The sequence below is a fragment of the Pipra filicauda genome, unplaced genomic scaffold (genome assembly GCF_003945595.2).
Source record: "Pipra filicauda isolate LSUMZ 115617 unplaced genomic scaffold, ASM394559v2 scaffold100_size2392355_pilon, whole genome shotgun sequence".
In the NCBI taxonomy this organism is placed as follows: Eukaryota; Metazoa; Chordata; class Aves; order Passeriformes; family Pipridae; genus Pipra; species Pipra filicauda.
The window spans coordinates 2,359,755-2,385,875 of NW_024103441.1; the positions used below are offsets into that span (position 1 = coordinate 2,359,755).

The 26,121-nt window shown below is 37.1% G+C and overlaps 1 protein-coding gene across 3 annotated transcripts in view; it reads right to left on the reverse strand.

The window, feature by feature from the left end:
- Positions 1-25,613, reverse strand: part of GARNL3 (GTPase activating Rap/RanGAP domain like 3) — a 38,188-nt gene extending 12,575 nt beyond the window's left edge. For all 3 annotated transcript variants that reach the window (XM_027727050.2, XM_027727049.2, XM_027727048.2), the window contains exons 1-20: positions 25,424-25,613; positions 20,108-20,177; positions 17,695-17,769; positions 16,165-16,264; positions 15,692-15,810; positions 15,001-15,065; positions 14,619-14,682; positions 14,345-14,371; positions 13,887-13,962; positions 13,173-13,271; positions 12,548-12,651; positions 11,262-11,370; positions 9,939-9,984; positions 7,369-7,475; positions 6,397-6,518; positions 5,538-5,642; positions 2,991-3,065; positions 1,942-2,053; positions 1,110-1,208; positions 423-539 (exon numbers count right to left, since the gene is read on the reverse strand). In XM_027727050.2, coding sequence (XP_027582851.1) covers positions 423-539; positions 1,110-1,208; positions 1,942-2,053; positions 2,991-3,065; positions 5,538-5,642; positions 6,397-6,518; positions 7,369-7,475; positions 9,939-9,984; positions 11,262-11,370; positions 12,548-12,651; positions 13,173-13,271; positions 13,887-13,962; positions 14,345-14,371; positions 14,619-14,682; positions 15,001-15,065; positions 15,692-15,810; positions 16,165-16,264; positions 17,695-17,769; positions 20,108-20,177; positions 25,424-25,479 — 1,747 coding nt within the window. In that variant the 5' untranslated portion in view covers positions 25,480-25,613. The remainder of the gene's footprint in view (positions 1-422; positions 540-1,109; positions 1,209-1,941; positions 2,054-2,990; positions 3,066-5,537; positions 5,643-6,396; positions 6,519-7,368; positions 7,476-9,938; positions 9,985-11,261; positions 11,371-12,547; positions 12,652-13,172; positions 13,272-13,886; positions 13,963-14,344; positions 14,372-14,618; positions 14,683-15,000; positions 15,066-15,691; positions 15,811-16,164; positions 16,265-17,694; positions 17,770-20,107; positions 20,178-25,423) is intronic.
- Between the last annotated feature and the right edge of the window lie 508 nt (positions 25,614-26,121).

The window sequence follows — 26,121 nt, forward strand, 5'->3', positions numbered from 1 at the left end:
CAGGTTCCAGCTTTCCACAGCAGCTTGCTTCTGAAGACCAGAAAATGTTTATGTCTACTAAAATAATCAGCAACACCCAGACTAATCTAAGAACTACTATTTAATGGAGATTTGCCAGTGTTCCTTGAACTTAAAGTGTGCTTTATTTCAGTTTAAATCCCTGCAAAATTCTTCTCATACCTCCCAATCCTGAAATCCTATTTTTCTTTAACACTATTCATCAGCAGCAATTGTCAAGTAACATGATACTTTTACAACATTCTAATTCTGGATTATATCATGCTAGTTTTCAAATACAAGTTTAACAAAGTTTGAATTAACTGTCAAGAGAAAACACTAAAGTGAACACCTACAACTGCCTCAAGGGAGTTAAAAAGCCCCTGGTAACTACTGGCATCATATCACAGTGGAAATAAAATCACCTTTTGTTCTCTCTAGTTTATTTTCTCTGCAGTCGTATTTGCTTCTTATAATTTGCTTTGTCTCTATATCTTTTTGGACAGCACTGAGTCTGAAGACAAGGAGACGAGAGTCCTTCCCTGACACAGGAAGAGAACCAGGAAACAAGAAGTTAAAAAAAGAAAATGTCAGTTTGAAATTAATACTTCCAAAGAGAAGCAGCATCTAACAAATAGAGCAAATATAAGCAAAGCATAATGCTTTAAGTTGTTTTATACCAGAAGCTTCAAGAAAATACATTCTATAGCTCTAGGATGTGGTGACATTTAACAGCATAAATACCAACGAAACACATTTTGTAAAATAGTGACAGCATAAGTAATTACCCCCATGTTTTTGTGCAACTGAATGAATATATAATTCAGTCACAGATATTTGCAAAAAATGTCAAGTTCTAATGGTGGCCATAAACTGACAATATGACCAGTTTCAGGCTTGCCTTGAAGGAAGCACGAATGAGCGTTTGGGTATTTCCACCTCCAACTCCTCCCCAGCCTTTCAGAAAGTAACAGCAGTTTCTGTATGTGCTCCTTCATTCTAAATAAGGCATCTAATATACCTATGCTGATAGACACAATTGCCTCATGAGACACACATACCCAGACACAGTCAGATTCATACAGGAATCAAAGAACAGGGACCTCTCCTACCTTTGTCTGTTCGGGCAATCAAAAGATCCAGAGCTTCCAAAACATGCATCTGCTTTATCTGGAGAGTTTTATCAAATACTTGCACTGATGGTTGACCATCTAAAAAAGAAACACACACATGTATTCAAAATCCTGCTAAACTTTGCTAGTCACTGGTTTTGAACTCTTTCTTTCTTGTAATAAAAGACTCGATTTTTTTCTTACAAAAATGAAGAGAGGGGGAAAAAAAAACCCCTCCACAAAGCTGCTACATATACCACAGCATCATAGTCAATACTACCTCACAGGAGAGTTTTATGATTGCTATGGATCAGATTATGCAACTGAAACCTAAAAGGGACTTTCCTTTGGAAAGTTCAAGAACTATGACCAAGAACTAACTTCATTCCCTCAGTCCTGCTGGCCTTATGTGGCACACAGAAGATAAGGGGTCAAAGAGCAATATCAATGCTAATGGAAGAAGCAGGCTTTCACTGTCACATAAGCCCTCAGCTTCATGCTCACTATCATCAAGGGCTAAGAAATCAGACAAGCCATTTAAACACTCCTCGAGCCTGGATGCAACCTCCTAAGTCTTTTCAGATGATCAAGAAAACAACATCTGAAATAAGCAGAAATCTGCATTAACATTCATTCCCCAATATGGCTTGATTCCAGAGCAGAGAGAATTTTTGCAGCTAGGTTACATAAATGCAATAAATTCCCTTGGATTAGTAACTATCCCTATATGTAAAGACCTATCAATAACTGAACAGACCTTATGAACATACATTTTCAAGAAAATGGTCAGATACATAAAAATTGACACAAAAACACTGGATCATTTACTAACCATCTATTAACAAGATGCCAGCATCTGTAGAAACCAGCAAGGACTGGCCCCAAGAATCTGCACAGACAACCTCATGAGGAAAATTACTGCAGAAAGATTGAGATTCCCAAGGCTATGAAGCAACATAAGGGATACAAATTAAGTACACTAAGAAATACAGATCATACAGACACAGAATGTGATGGACAATGGCAAATAATAATATGTAAATGCTTTTGGCAGGATACATTTCCAAACAGTATATTTTTTGAAATATCAAAATTGTGTTAATTTTCTTGCAGAGAAAATTCTGTATTAATTCTGGCTTGGAGACTAGTAAATCTAAGACACATTCCTGAAACACTGGAATTAAAACGCATGCAGCTGATACTCAGAGCAACCCTGGAAATACTCCATATGCATTTTACTTTAAAAAAACCAGATTGATAGACTTAAAACATATGTACCACCACGCATACACAATTTGCTTACATTTTATGGTTCAGTTTGTGATGTTTAGTCACTAGTACATGGTATAGTTAAAACTGCCTTTCTACTGAATCGTTCTTTCATCCTGTGTTCTTCTCTGTACTTACCTCCCAGAGTCTGCCCCTCCTCTCCCAGTTTATATACTAGCTAGAATCTGAAATTTTAGATGCCGTTCTGAAGCTTCTGTATATAAAATGCATGCAGAAGTGTGCAGTTTGCATATTTCACTCCCTAATGATCTCAAACAAAATCTGGTACTACACACCAGAATGAATGAAAATCACAACTAATTTTTTTTCTAAACTTGTTGAAGTTAAAATAAAAGATGATTGCACTTGGAAAATAGCACTTTCATCAAATTTTCTCAGACATAAAAATGTCCACACTTGCTTTAACTTGAGAAGTGTTTCTGCCCCCAGGCTCATCCTTTATTAATCTGATAGTGACTGCAGAATCACTTTGATACTACACACTTCATTTTTTTCTGCTGCAGCATGTAATTACAGAAGTAAATAAAGAGATGCCATACTTGATAATGTTTAATTTTTCAGAAGTTTTCTCAGACAGACAGTTTCACTCACCTCCTTTTTACAAAAGCTTGTGGTTGCCAAGTGAGCTGTGGTATCCCCTTTCACAGTGGTTTTCAATTTCAGTGCCTAATACAAACAGATGTTTTATTTAAACTGAGTTTTTGTCAGCAATACTCAAGCTAACGACTACATAAAAAGGATATTTTAGGGCGAGAAAGTAATTCCAGTTTGGAATTCCTATACCACTTTAAGTAATTAGAAAAGAAGTAGAATTTTGTACTCTGAACAAAGTCTGCATGAATTACTAGATGGTTACTACGTATCTTCTCAGCCAAAACATATATTGGCTGGTTTTTGTTTAGGTTTTTTTGCTTGTTTGCTTTCTAAATGGAAACTCAAAATCAGAAAAGAAGAGTCAAACATAATAACAGAGAAAAACCTCCACCTCAAACAATACAAGCTAAACATCTGCACAATTTACTGTATAATCTAGCTGGATAGAGGATTCTTTTATCAATTACACAAACTGGCTTTTTACTTGCAAAACTTCCAAACAAACACTAAGTCAAACCATCTATCTATTTATGTATTGCTAGGTATCCCAAGGACACACAGTCACAGGATCACAAATTCTTCAGCTAGAAGACACCTAATTTTGAAAGGGTCAGGATCTCCAGAGAAATATACATACTTAGTTTCAGTGAGCTGCACAATAAATCTCTTTAAGGTATCCTATATACCTTCATTGCTAACTTTTACAGTCGTATTCCTATAAAATGGTGACACATGGAATTGTCACGGCATTCCTTAATGCAAAGCTCAGAACTAACATAAAACTAATTTTATTGCCCCAAAATTTGCCTACAATCATGCATAGTCTCTGTGAAGTGGCAGTAATCAGCTGCATGTACCATTTGCACATTTGCATTAAGCATGGCTGTCAGCTTATAGAGATACACGAAAGACTTCACTGTATGAACATTTTAATTCCATCTCACCAGTCAGAAGAGATCACCTTGACAATAACTAAATGATTTAAATATGCTGCTGAATCAGTCTTCAGTGAGTTTTGTTTACCGTCTAAAAACTCAACTGACTGCAACTAAAGGAGAAAGACATTCATAGTTTGGCAAGAATGATTAACAGTTACTTGGAAGGCATCTTGAAATGTGTTCAAGCCTATAGTTTGTAACTTAGAGGAAAGATATTTCAGACAAGGGAAAGATTTTAATGTGAAAAGAAGCTCCAAGAAAAACGCAAACAGGTATCCATGAAGTTTTTGCCCACATGTTAGATTTTCCTTCAGTGAAGATCATGTTAAGGACGGAAGTCTTGCTTAAGAAATGAGTCCCAACTAGATTTGTTACATGAGTATCTTATCAGTGTTTAACTTGTGGGAGGTGGAAGGGGCTCAAGGTTATAGGTTTCTATACTTTTAATAATCTTTTTTTTCCCTTAACTTATGTAAAGTAAACTTGAGGAATAAAATCATTGGTTACTCCTGTCTCAATATTACAATCACATTCATCTTTTTTTTTTTTTTAACCCGCCTAAAGTGACTGGTTATTTCAAGGTGATGGGGGATAGGGTGGGCAAAGCACAAAGGAGCAGACTTTGCAGTTCTTGTCAATGCAAGCTTTAATAGCCCTGAGATTTTTCTGAACCAGCTCTCAACCACCCAGTACCATTCACTTCCTTTAACCAGACCTAGAACTTCTCAGAATCATCTATTCCTTAGATTACTAAAAAAAAAAAAATAAAAAAAATAGAAGGGAAGACAGGAGACTTGGGTTTTGTTGGTAACTGTGAATTTTTGTTTTGTTTCTTTTTTTTTTTTTTGTTTTGGTTTCCTGGTCTGTTAACTCCTGCTGAGTTAAATCAGCTCAGAAAGAGATATTCTTAAGATAAGCTGCAGAACCATGACACCAGTCCAGAATCAAGAAGAAACAAGTGAGAAAGGACAGGGGAAGCATAGACACTGTTGACTTCTTTGCTACAGTGAACTGTCAGATCAAAGCAGACTATCTTAATCATCAGGAAGCTTTACTCCTCACTGAATCAAGATATTAATAAGCCCATAGAAGATTGGAGTTAGCATCTGTTATGTTCAAAGATGTGTGGCAACCTCTGATTTAGCAGAAATATTGTTGAAACTTCTTTCTGACTAAAGTAGGCTAAGTATTTTCTAAGAAATTCAATCTTAATAAAACATATGGAAGAAATCCATGAAAGTTTATGTTTTTCCAAAGCACAGAAAAAGACAGAGCACTCTTCTGCTTGGAGGCAGAACGCATCTGCTGCATAAAGCAGAGAAAGACCTTCTAAGTTTGACTCTAAGGTCCGATTTTTCCAACCTTCATTTAGCTTAGGTACTATATAAGCATTTGTACTTGTGTTGCGTACCTTAGGTGCTACAGATAAATACTTCTATTCATATTTTATTTTAACATAGCTTAAAATAATGCAATACTACAAAACTATTTCTGATCACAGAAAACTCCGTGAAGTCTTGACATAACTGCAAGCTAATCAAATTCTAACAGAAGGGGTAACACAGCCTTTGTAACCCTACCTGCATACCTTCTAAACTGACCCTACCTGACCGAGCCGAACAAACTCTGCTTGTCGAGCTTCCTCTTTCTTCCGTGTTGATTTTGGGGACTCTGGTAACACATCACTGAAGGACCTTCTATTGAGCATGTTCTAAAACAGAAAATGTTTCTTTTTTAACCTGAAAAGTTTTCCAAATCTTTTCATCTGAAGTAACTTAATGTGACATCATTTAAATTTTCTGGTTTTGTATACTTTCCTGTAGTGATGAATCTAATTGTATAGCTTCTCAGAGAGGAGAAATTTCAACTCTTCCAATCCTTGAGTGCTTTACCTTCCAACTGGTCATGGTTTACTACTGTCATGTGGTAAATCATACCACATGAATATATGACATAAATATATGGAAAAAAACGTTTAGGCAGATCTATTTAGATAAGAGAAATAGACAGTGGGGAAGAAATAGCACCTTGTTAGTTTCAGAAGTATTGAGTTTCTTTTTAGTTAGTTAGGAATTACCTTATTAAGAAGTCTTCATCCTCTAAAATAGTTATCTCATCTAACAGTAAAAATGATCCAAATTGACACATAACAGAATGAGTAAATGCAGTTTTTATGGTGACAAGACTAATACATATAATATTTTCAGTGCCTAAATTTCCTACTCCCTTGCCATGGGTAAGCTTACACTAAGTATGACATTGTTATGCTTCTCCTCACACCTGGAAAATAGTCCTATCCAGAAAGGACGGTCTGTCAACTTTCACGTAACTGTAAAATAAGTTATTTGACAGTTCACATTTAGTCGTACGCAATTCAGTGCTCATTAGGATGACATGACAGTCTTTTAAAATATTAAAACAGTGAGGAGGGCACATGTGAGGGGATGCAGAAAATTCTGACTTACATTTACCCTGTGTAGATCAGGCATCATATCTTGGTATAAAGAGCGGATCAGCATGTCTAGAGTGCGTTGACGTTTCTGAGAAAATGTTGGTGTTTCCAAGGTGGCTTTTTCCCCATTTATTACTAAAAAATCATGAAAAAAAAAAGACATATTACCTAAATGAACTTTGACAACTTCCACTGACTCTAGTTTGCTTCTGTACCAAACCACCTGTTTTGCCTTTATTAATTTAGAGTTGCCTCCTTTTTGCATTTTTTTTTTTGGTTTTAGTGAATAACAATCCCTTAAGCTTAAAAGAGAAAAATTAGTAATAGGAGAATTTCACAAGGCATCCCAATAAACACCTAACTAATAAAAAAATTACAGACAAACTGCTAATCAATTTAAGTATTAAACAATTTAAATACATGAAATGAGTTATCAGTCAAGTTCCTGTCAGGTAAGCATCTAATTGTAATCATCATGAGTAGTTCTCAAAGATTTCCTTCTCGCTGATTTAGAAGGGCAAATAAGGATCAATGAAAACTGGAACTGAACCATTACAGAATTAAAAAGTGCTGCATAGGTGCACTTCAACATCTTTAAGAATATATTCAGAAAAGCTTCTATTTTCAGGTTTTCAGAGATACTAACACTTTCTATTACTAAATTATGAACAGCATTATAAATTCTTTCAGATCTCCAAATCCTTTAAGAAAATGTAAAGCTAAATATGGCTGCACATTCTGCAAATGTAAAAGTCAGCTTGTACCTCGTGGCCTAAGAAGCAGAGAAAATCAGGTTTTTTGTTACTCTTACTAGAACAGTTTGATGGAACCGACATCCCACCTATGTTACTGATTTGGAAAAACAAATTGTATACAGATCAGCAACATACACAACAAAATATGTTTACATTTTAAGCATCATGAGTTTCAATTTGTTAAAGCACTTATTAAAGAAGTATTTCTAACAAAGTAAAAACCGACTTACATTTCACCAACACAAAATCCCTGAATTCCTGGTGATTTGTAAACACAGGTGGGGATGGAAGGGGAGGCCCAAAGAGAGGAACACTTTCTTCTGAAAATATTTTCAGCCTATTGGAAGTACAAATCTTTATGTATATTGAGTCACATTCAAACTCTACCCTTTTTATAGACAGTATTCAAAACAGAAGAAATGGAACCTGTCATCTGGGTATGTCTTATATAAGAACTCTGAAGGATCTAACAAAAAAGATTCACTTGAAATAACTCAGTAGAGCAAAATTATGCTTCCTTTACACAAACTAATACTGGGACACGAAGAATTAGAACAGAACTTTGCAGTTCTACTCATAGAACAATACTTTTAGTGGCACTAGCAAAATCTAGTCGTTTTCCAAAAAAGGTTCTTTGCCTACAAGACATGCTCTCCTTACAGACTTCCACCTTACCTATGCATTCACCACAGCATGAAACATTCAATTCTTTCTGAATAACAATGGCTTATGACATCTGAATCTGTATCTTGGGAATAGCAAATTCATTTTCTCTGAGGAAGAAAGAGCCAGAATGACTTCTGTGACAGCTGGACCTGCTGAGTTCTTGTGATCCATAAAGGATTCCACATAGCAAGAATGAATGGCAGGTACACCAAACCCATGTACACAATATGTTCAGCAGGCACTTCTATAAGATAAGTTACCATTCTTTGCTATTTCAATTGACAGTCTGCAGACAAAGGTCTTCCAAGTGGCATGTGCAGATGACGCAAGCCACAGCAATTTAATTGGTAAAATTATTGATTCAACCCATCTCTACTGTTACACAAACCAGAGTCAGAATTTGCTTCCTCAAAAAATCACCAGTGAGTGACTGCTATTGAGTCTAATGGATTGTAATGGTTTCATACAGTCTTTTTTCATGACAGCTTGGAAACTGTGCATACAATATGAAACACAATGAATACTAATCATTCTAATGTTGATTTCACATATTTGAGACACAATTTCATAGATGCCCTATGTCTATTTTATTAGATCCAGGTAAAAAAAATAATCATTTATCACTACGAAAGGTGTGAAATGTTCCTTGAGTAGAGTAGAATGAATTAAGACAGGGAAAGCCAAAGCAAAACCAACCAAAGAAATAGATTTCTTGACTGAAGTAAAATATTCTGCATTCTAAGCAGAAAGTCAGTGTCAGATCTCACAGTGGCATTGCATTTGAAACACGGAAGATTTGTCTCAAAACACCAGAGCATCCCCTCTCTCCTTTGACTGACATTTTGGCCACTTGGAAGACCATCCTCACACACAAAAAAAATAACAGAAGGAACAAGAGTTCTATCCAGGCCTAAGATGAAAGGACAGAAGGAAATGTAATTAGGTCAAGCTGAAATATATGTATCATACAGGGAAAATATATGTGTCATACAGGGAAAAAATACTGCATGACATGTACTGCAGTAAGATGTGTCAAGACCGGCAGAATGAAGCAACTAAAATAAGATGGACTGCTCTAGTAAAAGCAGCCAGTTATTTAGAGTGAGAGAGGCAAATTTATCTTAATTACTGCTACTCATTTGCCTCCCAAATAAACAGCAAGGTAAAAAGCATTTTACCATGGCTAGCCCATCTACTGACTATCAGCTTACAATCAGGACAACATTCACTTCTAAAAGGAAATGAGGGATGTAAGCCCAAGTTTCTGTCCCAAAACAAGAAGAAAAAGGAAAGAAGTATCTGCACTGTCACTGCATATGGGAATCATGAACATGTTTTGTGCCTCTCACAAACCCAGGAATGCTGAAAAGCAGAAGCTATGAGGACAATCAATTTAAAAAAAAAATTGCAAGAAGGTGCTGACAAGATCTTCAAACAAAATAAAACTATTCCTTAACTGTGCTATAGATATTTCCAAAACAAACTCCAGCTATAAATGGGAGGGGGGGGAAAAAACCACATATGCAAACTGAAGTATCACGCTATTGGATACTTCTCTGGAGCTAGATTTAATGGAATGCTGAAGAAACATAGTAATATGCAAAATTCTACTAGGTTTAAAGCATGTGACGTCCAATTATACAAATACTCTGTTAAGATCCCTAAAAATGAATTAGTTTGCTCAGCTACTGCTGAACTGAGACTTGTAAGGATCTGCAGTCCATGGCTATCACATCATCATACACATCTAATTAACTTCCATACATCTAAGTAACTATCATACATATAGTTCACTATGTCATTGATCTCATTAGGTCAGAACATTCCAGGTATGTCTTTCATAATTTTGTTACATTTCATCTAAAGAATAGTTTTGTTTTTCCCCCTTAGCTTATGCCTGTTACAGAATTTAATTTTCCTGATGGTTAGAAACACGCAACATATAGCCAGTTTAGAGACATCTGCATCGAGGTCCGTGCTGCTCTTCAGCTTCTTAAGTTCATTTGGCCTCCCAGCATACAGATGGGTGGACCTTCTGTACACCAGGAAATCTCCCCATTGCCAAAACGTTATCTCGTTTTCTCTAAACCATCAGAAATTCAGTGTGAAGTTATTTGTTACAATCAGCACCTACCTGTAACTATCATTCTGCTTATTGTATCTCACTAAAGCAAAAATATCTGCCATGCAGTTAAGGAAGTTAATCCACTTCTAATAAAGATCACATGTACTTTAATACACTTTTTCTTCTCCTGCAGTTACATAGCAGATTTAATAAAGGTAAAACACATTAATCAATGTAAATATATAAAACATTCTAAACTATACAGATTTTGCTATTTATAAAGGAGGTCCCATACAGAATTTTATGGTTTGATCAAGTTTTAAAAATCAAGCTAGTACCACAAATACAGCATAAAACATGCTGTGGCTTATGTGTGTTTGATAGATTTGTGACTAAAAATTCTTTTAGTTGATAAAAAAGTACTGATTCCAAACTTCATTTATACCAAAACTTCTACTGAAAAAAAGATTCCAATGAAATAATTTAGTTAACAAAATTATAAGAAAATGGAGAGAATGATTTGAAGTGCAAGTACACAAAAATGTATGAACCTCAAAATATTTGCCAAAATCAAAAGTAGGCTGTATCAATGACATTGTGACAAGTCCTCCAAACAGCAATAAGGGAATAATTATTCCTTTTATACTAAGGCTGACACTAACGAAGAGGTACATTGACTTGGTAAACAATTGTTCTTAACATTCAGTTTCCTCTGATATCTAAAGGTTCTTATTATAAGAGTTTTCTTCTTTTCATCCATTTTTATTCATTCCACTCCATTTAGTCTAATGCCATATTCTACAGATTACTAGTCTACAGATTACTAGTGTGACCCCATGGTAATCCCAAGTGATTGGCCACTGGTTTTGGAATCATATTGTCTTCACAATGTTTTCAACTGAAAGTCTGAAAAACATAGGCTGACAAAATCTGGAGAATATATGGTTAATGGTCTGAAAGATTTGAGAAACACTGATCTAAAATACATAAATATGTAAAATAAACAGCATCTAAACATTAAAAGGCAATATTCAGTCAAACGTCAAAATTTAATGCCAAATTAATTCACATAACTAACAAATATATTTATGAATTTATATTTTATGAAAAGGTATAAAATTTAATTTGTGAAATTATCCAAATAAATGCTTTCGATAATAAAAACATGATTTAAAAATCACATTCTTGCTTTTACCTTATCTTCTAGGGGATTCAACACAAACTTTGTTTTATGTTGCAGATTTGGAGACTCCTAGTCAAGCAGCTGAAGGTAAAGAATGCAAGAATGCAACTGTCTTTCTAAAACAGTTTTCACTTCCATAAACAGCATGCAGGAATTAAAAGTAATATTGACCTTTAAAAAAAAATTAGAAAATGTAAGGAAAAAGATACGTGTAAAATGAGAGCGAATCATGGATGGCTTGAATGCTGGAGAAGACTCTTCACCTTCCTGAAATACTATAGTGACAATGTCATTTCCAATATGTCGCTTCCTTTCTACCTGGAAAAAAAAAAAAACAACAAAAAAAAGGAAAAAGAAAGAAAGAGAGACAGACACAAGGACTTAAAATACATAAATAAATATCTTAACAATTCTGTGAGAGAGTGGTAAAACAATATTCCTAAACTGCGAACCGAAAAATGATGGTCAATAGTACTAAGGCCAATATAAAATTATTACCTAACTGTAAGCAAGTCTACCTAGCAATGCCACAGTGGACACAAGAAGGTTCTAGAAGAGCAGATATTGCCTATTTTTAAGTTAGAAAAGCACTCATCTTTTATATAATTTACATAATTATTATTCACAAATTGGGCATGGAGGTCTTAGCATTCCAAAAAAGCAAATCTACCACTTGAAATAAAAGGAAAAAAAACTTTGATGCTGAGTTATTCTTTAAAAATAAATATCCTGAATGGCCTCTGTTTTCTTCTGTTATCTTGTTATCGGGCCAAGGACAAAGCATGGGAAAACTGACAGAAATAAAAAAGGGACAACATAATGGTATACTCTAGCTATATTATTATAATACATAATAAAAAGTAAATCAAGTAATTTTAGGCAAATCAATATGAATGTATGACGTGTAATAAATGCATGCGCTTATAAAGTATTTTTTCATCATATAATACAAAGAAAGGTTTGAGCAATGGATGACAGCACATTTGATCAAGTACCCAAGAACCAACCTAGTGAACCTATGAGAATGTGACAGCAGTGCTTTAGCGCCTTGACGTGCTCATAACGGGAATTTCTTTCAAGCTGCACTAATTGCTTCCCGACTTTGAGTTTCGTATTACACACGTGAATATTCCTACAATTCACACACAAGGCTAATTTTCAATTTTCCTAAATTCTTTGATGTAATAATTGAAGCAGTGCAGCCCTTCAAGTCACCTGGACAGGACAATACTCAATTACTTCTCAGTGAAGCAATTTTGACCTTCTTCACAAGTATCTTTTGTACCTTAATAAAGATGACAGGATGCACTATTTCTAACAAACATCATGAAATTTTCAGCATTTGGTATAATATTGAGAAAAAAACAGCAAAAGTCTTAAACCCCACATTTATAAAATATTAACAGGCAAGAAATCCCTTGTTTCTCCTAAAGTTTTGGAGTTTGTGATTTAGTAAATAAATGAGGGGCGGGGAGAAATAAAGAGAACCATGTACCTGCTGCTTGTTCTCTCTAGAATATGGTAGCATAGTTGAAACATGGAACATAATTTCGTGCCCTTGAAAAATTGTATAGATGGAACAGGTTCCTGTTGTATCATCTGCAAGGGAAGACAACATTCTCAGCAGGAATATGCCCTCTAAGTTTTCTAAAGAAAAAAAGATATTCCAAGTCCTTCTACCAAATATTCTTCAGTTATTTTTTTTTCTGATCCATTTTAGAAAATATCCACACTGCATGTTTTATGTGAGTCCAAACCCAAGTTTGGAATTAATCTACCTATTCACACTTAAAACCTATGATGTCCTTCACCTACCCTCTTGCAATCACACAGTTCTTCAAGCCTTGAGGTCCTACCACCACAAAGCAAGTAATGTGTCAGGTTAGTCTTCGTTCGAATTTAAAACAAAACTGTTCATCTTGAAAATACAGGTCATATAAATACTTTTCTTTAACTGCATTACATATCAGTGACTTAAGTTGACCAGACTTTTTTCTGGTGAAGTAGAGCACTTAGCATGCACATGAGGAAATCCATTTTGGGATTGTATTATAACTACAATACATATAATATGCACATGCAATAGTGCCCCCTCTTTATTGCTTCAGATAAGCTCTTACTTTTAGTGTCCAGTCCTCCTCTGTAGCCTGTCCAGCCTTTCAAAGTAACTGTGTCACCCAAGAGATGCAAAAATCTTTGAAAGCTTTCACTTCCATTTTCTACATGTGGGAGAGAGAAATGTAAAAAACAAACAAACAAACAAACACATAGTTACAGGACATGTATAAAAAATAATCAAAATACAGAAATAGGTACCGCTTCTGGAACACAAGGACCCAAGTTTCAGCTGAATTAGTTTCTCTTCATGTCATCCAAACCTTCTACCTTTCCAGAAACAGCAACCCAGCCTTGCAGAATAGGCATCATCATGTGACATTAAAAAGTGACATCAAGTGCTAACATCAAGACTACGCTGTTCAAGTGAACGAGAGAAAGTGATCATGCTGCAAAAAAGTTAAGAGTGAAAGAACTACAAACAACAGTGAGTAAACAAGTTGCCTCCTTCAACTGCTTCTTTTTTCTAAATGTTATGTTGCATAGTTTAGGAAAGAAATTTCACTATCTTCCAAGTCGTAATAGTACGATTCCTATAGCAACTTTTTATAGAAACAGAAGGTTCTATGCTACAATTTATCATCCAACATGAACATGAAAACCAACAAAACTACGGTTTGTATAACAATCACCTCCCGTCTGTCTTCCATGCGTAGGCACTATTTTCCATTTTTTTATTCACGTGAATAAAACAATTAAGAAAAAGGAGAAAAACTCACCATTACTGAACATTTCATCATCTGTTAGTTGACCGTCCTTAGCATAAAGGACTCCAAATTTAAAATTCACAGATCCCTGAGAAATAAACCCAAATATTATATGATAAAAAGACAATCAAATAGAAGACCTAAAAAATGTTTTCTCTAAGGACTTTTAGATATATACCTTGGTATACATCCTACACATGGGAATATACATTTTACACCAACTCCTAATACATAATAATTTACCTTCAAAGTTTTATGGTATAGCATAAAATTAATAATCTGAGTGGGTGCTATATTAAGTTGGTGCTTAAAATTATTTTTTATCTCATATGTCAAAAAACCTACATTTTTTACTGTAATAAACAATTGATTAGTAAGTTGTTACAAGTATATCAGTGCAAATATTTCAAATAAAAAAATTGTATTCATTGAACAGGTCTGTGAGCTAGGAGAGGTAGGTTTACACTTACCTCTTGCTCTTCAAGAACCAATAAATCCTGTAAAGAAAAACAGTATCTTTAGCACACTGATATTAAAGATAACACAAATAAAACTAACAACCTTATATATTTAAGTTTTGATTTGAAGTGGCCAGTTCAACTGATAAAGGCAGTTTAAGTAGTTCACATAATCCTACTCATTTTTATCCTGGTACTGAAAGAAAGCAATTAGTAGCATTTATACCCCATTACTTATATTTCCACAAAATAATAAAGAAAAACAAGCGAACAAAAAAAGTCCTACCTTTTGTATCTCAGGATGAAAAATTTCCCTTGGGCTCTTCTCAAATTTATCAAGACTCATAGCACTGAAATGCAAACAAAATACTGCTTTGTAGAAGGGCAGTGCAGTTTCATTTAGCATCTGTTTTCCAATTACCTTGAAAATAGTCCCTCTGCTAAAGAAAAAGTGCTAAGAATTTTTTTCCATTTTAAGTTGTCACTTTACCCATTATAGAACAGGCTTTAAAACCACTTTTTGCTGCCTTCAATGATTAAGATTTTCAAAGTTAATTTTTTACTCTTTTTATAAATCTGTAATGAAAAACATGGAACACAAGCTCTGAATTACAGGAAAAGGCATATTGGCAAATATCTTACATGATAACCTATGTGTCAATACATACCTTAATATAGATTTCACTGATAATGTTTTTGTGGGACTATAAGGGAGACATATTTTCTGAGTACCCTATAAAGAAGAAAAGCCAGGATATATTACAGGACATACTGACCTATTCAAGTAGAAATATTAATAAAAACAATTAAGCAAAAAAAACGAAGAAAACTGAGCTAGTTTTATTTAGCTATATTTAATGACAGTTTGGAGAAAAAGTAATGATGTTGCAGAAAAAAAAACAAAAAAAAAAAGAACCATGCATGCCTACAAGAGAGTTTTAAATCAATTGCTTAAATAAGAGGCTCTTATGGAACCTTAAGTGGAAAAAAATGTAATTAAATAATATTAGTGAAAACAGTATCACACTTGCCTATTTTCTTACCATTATAAAAGAAAACAATTGCCTAAATTGATCACAGGACATAATCAAGAACAATTTAGGCAACAGTTCTAAAAAAAAGCAGAGTTGCAGGTAAGCACAATTAGAAAATATCTGACATCACAGATTTCTGTCAGAAAGTTTAGTATAATGTTATCTACAAATTTAGTTTAATTTTATCTACTACAGTAGAATTATATGTTCTTATTGTATCAAATGAAATTATATAATACATACTGGAATTCTGAAGAAAAAGTGTATGATAAACATACCCAAACCAAACACAAGTCAGAGCAGCAGTTAAATATTTGTTTCTTACTGTTTTTCTCCAAAGTATTGAATGATATTGAGGAATGCGCTGATTATTTTGGTCAGACAGTACCACAGACAGAAAGAAAGGGTTCTTCTCTGCATCTGTACCTATATAATTCTGATGAACTGTTGGAGAAAAACAAGACGCAGTATCAACCATAAAGAAGACATGCACACCCACTCATGCAGAGGCTGAGAGAGACACCTGTAAATCTATGCATTCATATGTAAAATATATAATTGCCTACATAACTAACTATGTTTTTATATACAGATGTGTAAAAAAACCCCAAAAGATAAGTACAGATTTCAAAGCCAAGAAGGTTTTCAAAACATCCCTTGTAGGTAGCAGAGGTTTCACTGCTTACAGAAACCCAAATTAACACTACACTTTTTCCATATTGAAATAACAGCCATTCAAAGCTACATTACATTTTCATTGATTCAAACTCCAAGTCCTTCACAAACAAAAAAAATTACCTTTCCCTAAAAAATATTTGAAATACCATCTTGTATGATACTCTGGGTTTTCCAAATGCACATCTGTTCTGTGCCATGTACCCGGTGTGCAGTCTGTATTCTGAAATAGAATTGAGAGACTGTTACATTAAACACCAAGTGAAAAAGAAAGACAAAATATAGGTAAAAGCCGAGACTGGTTGATTCATCTGAAGTTTTAGCTGTACACTGTTTTTTAAAAAGCAAGAATTATTCTGAAGTCAGTTGGCATGTACCTGAAATTGAAACTTTTCCCTCTCCTGTTCTCTTTTTTCCCCATTTCTTTCTAATTAACTACAGACTTATCCTAGTGTAGCTCTATCACAGGCAATGGCTTAGAATTTCAGTGATTTCAATGTGGAATTTGAAGAAAAGCATTCTAAAACTTAAAAATAAATAAATTAATGAATGGAATTCTGCGTCCAGGTTTCATTTTCTCAGTTCTTCCCAAAATAATCCCCAAGGACTCCTTGCTTGACAAAAGCATGCTTTAGAAGTTCTTCAGTGTTGTTTCTGGATTAGCCAGTTAAGGTAAATTCCCAAGCATCCCTCCAGTCCTTTTCCACTAAGAATTACCATATGCAAAGAAAAAGCCATTCTAAGTATTCATTCACTATGTGGCCATTCATCGCCCACTCTGGGAATCTTTCTGTGATATAAGCTAATCAGCTTTTGAACTGCATGAAACTGAACTAAAAAGACAGAGTATCAAACATGACCCCACAGAAAACCAATGCAGAATACTTAAGATTGCTTTAAACTCTGCACCCAGTGCTGATGCAAACTGATGATTAGTAATAGTTTGCCATTAATATTAGTTCAATACAAATGTACCAAGACCTTACATGTATTTCAAGAATATGAGGTCTTCTTTCTTTCAATATTAAGATGGTATTTACAGATGAAAAAGTTTTACAAAGGAAGATAATATATGAAGATAAGCGAAAACCTAAGTGTCACTGGAGCGGTTGCAGGGACACACTGTGAGTTTAGCAGCACAGGAATCTGGAGGGAACGACTCTAAGGCTCCACTCACCTTCTTTATTTCTTATTTAGAGATAAGCACGGCTGCCAAAAGACAACTAAGGGGACAAAAATGAAGCTGTAACTTCATCACGCCAACAAACACAAAAGCACAAAGGTCAGCTTGAACACAGTTGTACCACCAGGACACCAATATAAAGTCACAAACTAGAGACTATGAAGTGTCATTCAGAGGGTTCATATTTTTCTCCTATCGTGAACTGGTGAACAAAAATGTTACCAAAATGAAACAAAATGCCAGCTTTTCCCTTCGACTACATACTCTTGAATGAAAAACTAAGCTAGTCTGTGAGAGGGGAAAAACCCACCAACTTACTCTTCTTAGACTCTGACATTTTCATATTATTACTTTGTGTTTTTCAGGTCCTCTTTACTTAGTAACTGACTGCAAACACATCTTTCATTGCTGAAGAACTACTGAAGCTGAATTATTTTTTCAGCTTTCTGTGAGTATTTTTAGCCACCTACCTCATCAGAGGAGCCGTTTTCCACACGGAACCGCCCAGCTCTTTGAATGGCTCCATCAGCATCACTAGATATAAGCTACAAGAGAGTTTAAGAGAGAGGTTCTAGTTCCAAAAATAGCCATACCATCAGCAATCAAAGCTTACTACCATTTCTTCTTGTTCCAGGTATCATATAACTAGCCAAAGAGAAGAGATCGGCCCAGCTATTTCCAATTTGACTACAGGCTTTGAACAGCCCGGTAAGAACTCTTAAGTAGGCACAAATGGGTGAGAGATTCACTCTCTTGGTAGATCCAAGTACCAAGCACAAAATTCTCCTGTCTCAGATTTTGGCTGCGCCAACACACAGTACTCCTAAAGAGGGACTTGTCTGCCTTCCAGAAATTGATCTTGAAGATTGCTCCTTTCCAAAAAATGGGTCTTACAGACATGATGATTCTTGTCCTCTCAGCCTTGCAAAGCCTAAAACTCTACTTGTTGGCAATATTACTGGGACTAGCAGTTTTTTACTGCATTTTATTTATTGATGTCTTCCTTTATTGATATTTTTAGGAGACAGAGAGCAACAAGAATCTCCAAACACAATGCTCAGTGATGATGCTGAACAACACAAGGTACAGGAGATGTCCTGGTCTGTTTCCAGCACTAACATCAGAAAATAGGGCTTGTTTCCAGCTGAAGACTTCAACAATTTCAAAAATACTCTGGAAAGGCTGCTTGGTCTTTTTATAAGGGAATCCAGGGATTCACAGAACACTGAAACTCTTTCTGTTGCTAAAGAAGCTCTTGAGAAGACAGTAAAGCAAAGGATAATGAAGTAATTCTCATGTGTCCTGCAACACCGCTTAGGATCCCTACAAGAGAAGGGGAGGAGAATGCTGCCAACGATATTGCATGTTACTCCTCCCTAAACTGTAAAAAGGGTGATTGTCGCATATCATACCAAACTTATGAAATGGGATCTGAACAACAATAATGTAATTCATTGCTTTCCTCTAGTAATCTATGTTATTCTAGGATAACATCTTCTTCCTTCACTTGCTAGGAGAGTTATCACATTTTGAAGTTTTCTCCTTGTTTTGAAGCACCCTGAGGCTATGTCAGAAATAAACTAACAGGGCAAAACCTCCAATGCATCCTCGTGCTTTATATAAACTGTAAGAGAAATTATACGGACAACTGGCACACAATGGGAAAGACATACAAAAAGTGTTTAGGGCAGAGACAAAATGATTTGGAAAGAACTGAGCAACTAAGATGCTACTGTGGAAAACATTAAGCAAGAAAAGTTAAATACCGAACATTTAGAAATTTGAAAGGGCAACAAGAACCTTTATATGTTTGTACTCCAAAAGATAAAAGGACACAATTTCATAAAATACCAGCAGAATTTTAAGAAAACCAACCAAAAGACAAGACCATTTGTGTGAGCTTACTGCGAATTTATAATTACAAATAACTTTTTCTTTTCTAGCAAAAGAGTCTAAGTATTAGTAATGAAAGAGCCTCTTAGCAGAAAATGGTTCACTTGTATTTTTTGATTAAAATACCACATCTGTTATGTGGAACGTATGGAAAGAAAAGAAAGATACCTGGTGTTCTTGCAATGCAACTTACAGTAACTAAGCCACCAATATACACCCAATTTACATACATATTAATAAATATATTACCCAAGAACTTTAAATTACAACTATAGCTAGTAGAAAATTTGTGATTTCTTCCCACAGTAAGAGAGCTGGAGTTCATTTTCTTTACTTCCTCTCACTTCTGCTTTCCTATAGTAATTTATATAATTTCATTATGACCTTGTAATCAGTGACACTATTTTAACTGCTGATATACTGCTATTTTCACAGCAGAGAAGAAATTTATGTATGAGAAAAATGAAATGCCAACTTAATCTTGGAATTTGAAGAAAATACAGGATAATTGACAGATTTTAGGTAATCATTTTCAATATATTTATTCTAACTAGTTCTTTTAGTTTTAAACCTTCTCCCACTACTCTGAGGCCTGTACATACAACATTACATACATCTCTACACATGTGAGCATGCAAACAGTTTATGACTTACATAATAGCAAGTACTTCATTAAATACTACCCTAATATTTTGCAATCTTCAGCTTATAAGACAAAAAAAGGCTCAATTTCATCTGGAGGTAAAGATAATATTTATATAACACTTTCTGACCTGTTATCATGAAATATTCGTAAATAAAGCAGTAAAAATATTTCTAATCACAGGCCTAAAATATCTATTCTGAAGACTCTTCTTATTAGTCTACAACTGCCAAGTCTAGCTTAGAAAGCACATTTTCCAAACTAAATTCAATCTTTTTACCTGGAAATGAAAAGGATTTCAGCTCTGTATAAGGTGATAAATCAAAGGACAAACTATATAAACTTACGAGCTCCACAGATCCATAATGCTTTCTGCTAAAGTCTCCACGTCTGCAACCCAGATCTTCAGAGACAGACCTGGAACAGAAACGCTTCATCAGTGTACACAGATCAACTGGACTTACATTTCCTGCAATGCAATACTCTAACATTAAAAAAAAAAAAATCATTCCTGCTGAACAAGATTCACAGTGTGTGAACTCATTGCTGCAGAGAACACTCCTTATAGCCTACACAATCTCTAGCAGCCACTGCAGTCTGGCTTTCATATTACCCCCAAAGGAAAAGAAATCATAGAATCATAGAATCAGCTGGGTTGGAAAGGACCTCCAAGATCAAGTCCAACCCTTGATCCACTACCAACGCAGTTACCTAGACCATGGCGCTAAGTGCCACATCCAGTCTCATCTTAAAAACCTCCAGGGACAGAGAAGCCACCACTTCCCTGGGCAGCCCATTCCAATGCCTGATTACCCCTTCTGTAAAGAATTTCTTCCTAATATCTAACCTAAACCCCCCCTGGCACAGCTTAAGACCATGCCCTCTTGTCTTGCTGATAGTTGCCTGGGAGAAGAGACCAACCCCCACCTGGCTACACCCTCCTGTCAGGTAGTTGTAGAGAGTGAGGAGGTCTCCCCTGAGCCTCCTCTTCTCCAGGTTAAACAAACTCAGCTCCCTCAGCCTCTCCTCAGAGGACTTCTGTTCGAGTCCCTTCACCAGCCTTGTTGCTCTTCTCTGGACTTGCTCCAGCATCTCAATATCCTGAACTGAGGGGCCCAGAACGGGACACAGCACTCGAGGTGTGGTCTCATCAGTGCTGGGTCCAGGGGAAGAACCACTTCCCTGGTCCTGCTGGCCACACTGTTCCTGATCCAGGCCAGGATGTCATTGGCCTTCTTGACCACCTGGGCACACTGATGACTCATATTCAGCTTCCTGTCAATCCAAACTCCCAGGTCCCTTTCTGCCTGGCTGCTCTCCAGCCACGCTGTCCCCAGCCTGTAGCGTTACAGGGGGTTCTTGTGACTAAAGCGCAGGACCCGGCACTTGGCCTTGTTGAACCTCATCTCGTTGGAATCAGCCCAACTCTCCAGTCCGTCCAGGTCCCTCTGCAGGGCCCTCCTGCCTTCCAGCTGAGAGTCTGGGTCTTGACTGGAAGTAAAAGCTACGATTAAATCAAATATTTAGGTATGATGCAATCAGAGTTCCAAAGGGGGCAGTGGTTTATAACCACATTTGAAAATCTAAGGGAAGAAAAACCTACGGTAAACTTAATGCTTCAAATAGGACAACTGCACTATACTCAATAAGACCACACTTTGTACATTGCTACTGATTTTTCCAGTCTCTTTTCAGGTTCCACATGAAGAAAAACTAAACCACTTAATTTCTTACACTTAATTCATAAGGGTAAGAAAACAACATCATTTCATAGGTTTCCTTCCACCACCTTAACAAAGACAGAATTATCAAGTAAGCCAATATAATCCTAGATTATGAAGTTTAAAATCTACCTGCATTATCACATATAATCTCGTACCATCATATCACATTAAGCACCACCTCCTCTAACTACAAACACTAAGCCTCTTGTCTTTGCAATGGAGATATACATGTTACAAACACAAGCTAAATAAAGATGCAGGTGGAAATTTAACATAGACCTTGATTACCCAGACTGTACCAGGGCCAGCAGATCAACCCCTCCATCATATTCCAAACTTACAGTTCTCCCTTCTGTCAGCAGTTATGAAAATAAAGTTATTTAGTTTTAATGGAAAAAAACCCTAACCAAGCGAAACAAGAAGAAACCCTCCATCTAGCAACATGAGATAAAATTTTCTGAGAATTATCAGTACTATAAATTGTAAGGTTACATCAATAAGCAGAAGAAATATCTAAATTTTCATGTAACATCTTCATACGTTTTACTTTTAGAGAATCAGTTAATCATAGTAGCACTAGCATTTTTTTGTGTGCTCCTTTTCTTCTACAAAATCTGTTTTTGTGACTAGGTGTGCTAGTTGCCTTAGAAACCACTGTAAAAGCAAATCAGATCAATAAATACTTGGCACTGTCAGTACTGTTGACAGACATCTGGACAATCCCAAACACAAATATAATACAAATTAGAAAGTCACCACAAAGAGTATCTGGTCTATGGTGTTTGGAATGGAACCATTTCCACCTGGATAATTTGTCATTGTCATCAGTCATGCAACAGCTCCACAAAGCAGCAGAAAAAGCAAGCTGAGCTTTATAAAACTGAACTACTTTCTGCCTTGTGGCAAAGCTACCCTCAAAACACATGAAATCAGGGGAAAATGCCATCTTGTGAATTATCTGCATGATAAAGCCAGGGAGTTATGGAGGCATTTGAGAACTATCTGCATACACAAACTAAGCCCTATATCTTATTTTGGTGACATTTTAGCTGAGTGAAAGTCAAACTCTCAGAAAAAAACATGCTAAGATCTGAGCATATTAATGCTGCAGAGGTAACAAAGTCAGCAGCTAACAAAAAGCTTTAAAAAATAAAACACGAAACGAGTATTCAAACCCAAACACAGGGCACAGAAATAAGAAATGGCTTTGGCATACAACACATGTATGCACTAATGTAACAAAATACTGGTTATTGAGTTAAAGAAAGACATGACATGAAAACCATTTACTCAGAAATACAAAGTGCCAAAGTAAAGAGCCTGGTCTGATCAAGATACATACCAACAATGACTACTGCAGTAACATTTCCCAACCAGAGAGTCAAAACAACAGACAAAGCGAGGTGCAGAGTTAAGTTGGGGTTGCTACATAAAAATCTTTTTTTTTCCCTCAACGTGGAAAAAACACTCTCAAGTGTTCTCAACATTTCTTCTAGCAAAATTCTGAAGACAGATTAGTTCAAAGAAAAGTTCACCATAAAGACTCCCTGATGACCATGAGAGAGAGGATGTTGAAGGAAACCCACTGATATACAAACTTGTGGTTTATCTGTACTTAGAAATACAGAGCTCTTCACAACTGGTGTGATGCCTACAAACTATATTCTCTACCATATGAACATATCCTCTATTCTAGGTTCTCAAAGAAACCCTTTTTATCTAAATAATTTCAGTATGGTTATTAGATTTTTCTTTTAAACATTTCCATAATGTCAAGCTATAAAACAGTTGCCTTTAGGAGGCACTCCAACATGCTCCAACATTTCACATTTCACCAGCTTTGCTGGTGACAGAATGACACAGAGTAGGGCTGTATTAGAGTTCTATACACAATGATTAAGCACAGACACGATAAGCATGTGGACAGGAGCAGTATATATACAATAACAAGGAGACAGCACTGTCACATTCTGCAAGGAAACTGGAAGAGGCTTCACATTCATCAGGTCTTGAGATGAGTTACCACAATACCACAGCCAGCCTCTAGTGCAATCTCACAGTCACAGACATTTATGGTGACACAGGTGAAAAAGAAAGATGTGATAACCACGCATGCCTTGTAAGGTGAATCCACAGGACTCCATCCCAGCCCAAACGCCTAAGATCTATTCCTACCAAGGTTACATAAATTCACAGACCTAGAGAGACAGGGTATATTCATCAAATGATGTGGAGAACATGAGGAACAAGCAAGTTTCATTGGAGAAATAATGTTTTCTCAGACCACATGATACAGAGGGAAAATACAGACAAGCTCAGAAAACACCTGAAGAGCAGTTTGTGCATCAGAAAGGTTTATGGTCCAATCCTCTCCACAAACTGCACTCCAATGACTTGAGGAAATATAGTGGCTTGTCACAAACCATACCTTCGGGTATTAAAAGCATTTTTCTCACACTGCTCTCGCTAATTAAAAAACCTAGAGTATATCTGAACAAATGATTAAAACAAGTGTTTTAATATTAATATTCTAATCCATTTGTGTCCCCAAACTACTGAAAACATACCTAACTTTCAAACACACTAGCAGTCCTTTGAAAAATCAGAATTATACCCAATAGCTAATCTCTGCTTCTTCTCAACCTAACTACTTCATATCATAAGTGTCATCTCCTTTGTATCAAGTAATTAAAGTAGAATCTCACACCAACACAAACGCTACACAGACAACCTCATGAAAGTTAGGCGTCTTAGCCTCGATTTATGCATAGCTAAGATTTACATTATCACGCTATTTGCGTAAGTGCATGTACTCCCTAATGAATTCTTGCCTGTGTACCTCTTTGGCTTTCTGTTCGTGGTTACCATCATGATTTGTACTCAGCTCTCTGACACATCACATCAGCTAATTTAAAAAACACACTGTGATTAACATCAACTGTTTATATTAATCTTTCTCATTGAATTACATCCTTTCTCAGTCCTAACCTGATCTACTACATCAGAAAAACTGTTGCTCCAGTTATGACAGTTTTAGAGTAGTTTTCATCCTATTAAGGTGAACTGCCAGCACCGAAGAGGTTAGTTCCTCAGTGGCTCAGATCACTTTGACTTAATTTAAAATTTACTTATATTGCAAAGTGTTTAAATACAGATGACCCTTTACTGACATGAAAAAATTAGCTCACACGCATTTGTACAGCACCTAAGGTACACTGCACCTCTCTCTCCCATTTGTCTAGAAACAGGCGCTGTTGTATAAACGAAGAGTAATGACGAAGAGGAGATAGGACTAGCTTCCTCCCATTTCAACAGAAGCTCCTACAAACTTCAACAGTCCTGAAAGTTGAACAACGAAGCATAAACATATTTGCTGATCTAAATCTATACGGTTTTAGGATCCTAGTGTCAAATCACAAGTTTTGGCTTTTAAGAGTTCGACACTGGAAAGCACTTTAATTGGGGGCGGAAGGGTAGTGGCAGAAGGGAACGAGTTTGCAGATTGCACCTGTGTGATCACAACGACATAGCGCGCGTGCCTTCTGGCTCGCCATTCTCCTCACATTCCACATGTCTACTTGCCAGTATGGGTCAATCTATTTTCATCTAAGAAGCAGTCACAGGTACAAGCGCACTCAGCAATCGGATAATTGCAGCGATATCCTAGAGATATCTGCTTGCGCGAGGGCAACGCTGAATAAGCTCCGAAACAGATTCCGAAGACACTCGTCCGACTCCGCTCACGCCACCTGCAGCAGCTCTGAGGGAGGCGGCTGCGGCTCGGGGGCTCCCGCCGCTGCGCTGCCCGAGGGCCGCCCGCCCGTTCGCGCGGCCCCTCCGGCCCCGGCCGGTGGAGGCAAAGCGCCGCCTCTCCACCACGGCCAGGGCGGGTCCGCACCGCGCCGCGCCCCGCCCGAGCTCAGCCCCCGCCTCCGGTACCGCTGAGTGAGGCCGAGGAACCGGGTGGATGCCGCCTCTGCGCTGCTCAGCTCCATGCGGGCGGCCAGACGGAGACCTCACCCCTCCAGCGTCGCTCCCGCGACTCCGTCCCGCGCGGGAGAGGCGCCGGGAGCTCAACGCGCACATCCCGCTCCCGGCGCACGGTCCCGCGCGCCCGCCTCGTCCCTACGGCCCCTCCCACGGCGCATCAGGCGCGGCGCCGCCGCAGGGCCCGCCGGGAGCTGTAGTCCCGGGCTGCGAGAGAGCGGCCTGGCCGCCGCCGCCGGGAACTGCAGCCCCGCGCCCCTGTGCAGCGAAGGGCCTCGGCCGGCACCGCCTTGAGGGGTCGGGCCCGCAGCAGAGCCCCTCCCGAGCGCCGGCTTCCGAAGCGTAAAGGTGTAACGTAATTTCAGACACCTGCTGAGAGTTTTCCATAGAAAGCACGCCTATTCAGTATGCCTGAAAGTAGCAGAAACTAGTCAGCTTCAAGATGGCCAAGTGCATAGGTCAGGTTTACTGTCCAATGCTGCCCTTAAGATGCCACACTAGAACGATTTGCATTCACACTGCGCAACTAAAAGTGCACTTGTCTGGTGACTTTCCTGCCAGATGAAAAGCAAAGGACTACGAGACATATCTCGATGGCATTGTACTGGATACCGAGAAAAGCCAGTCATCATAGTACATGCACAGATCCA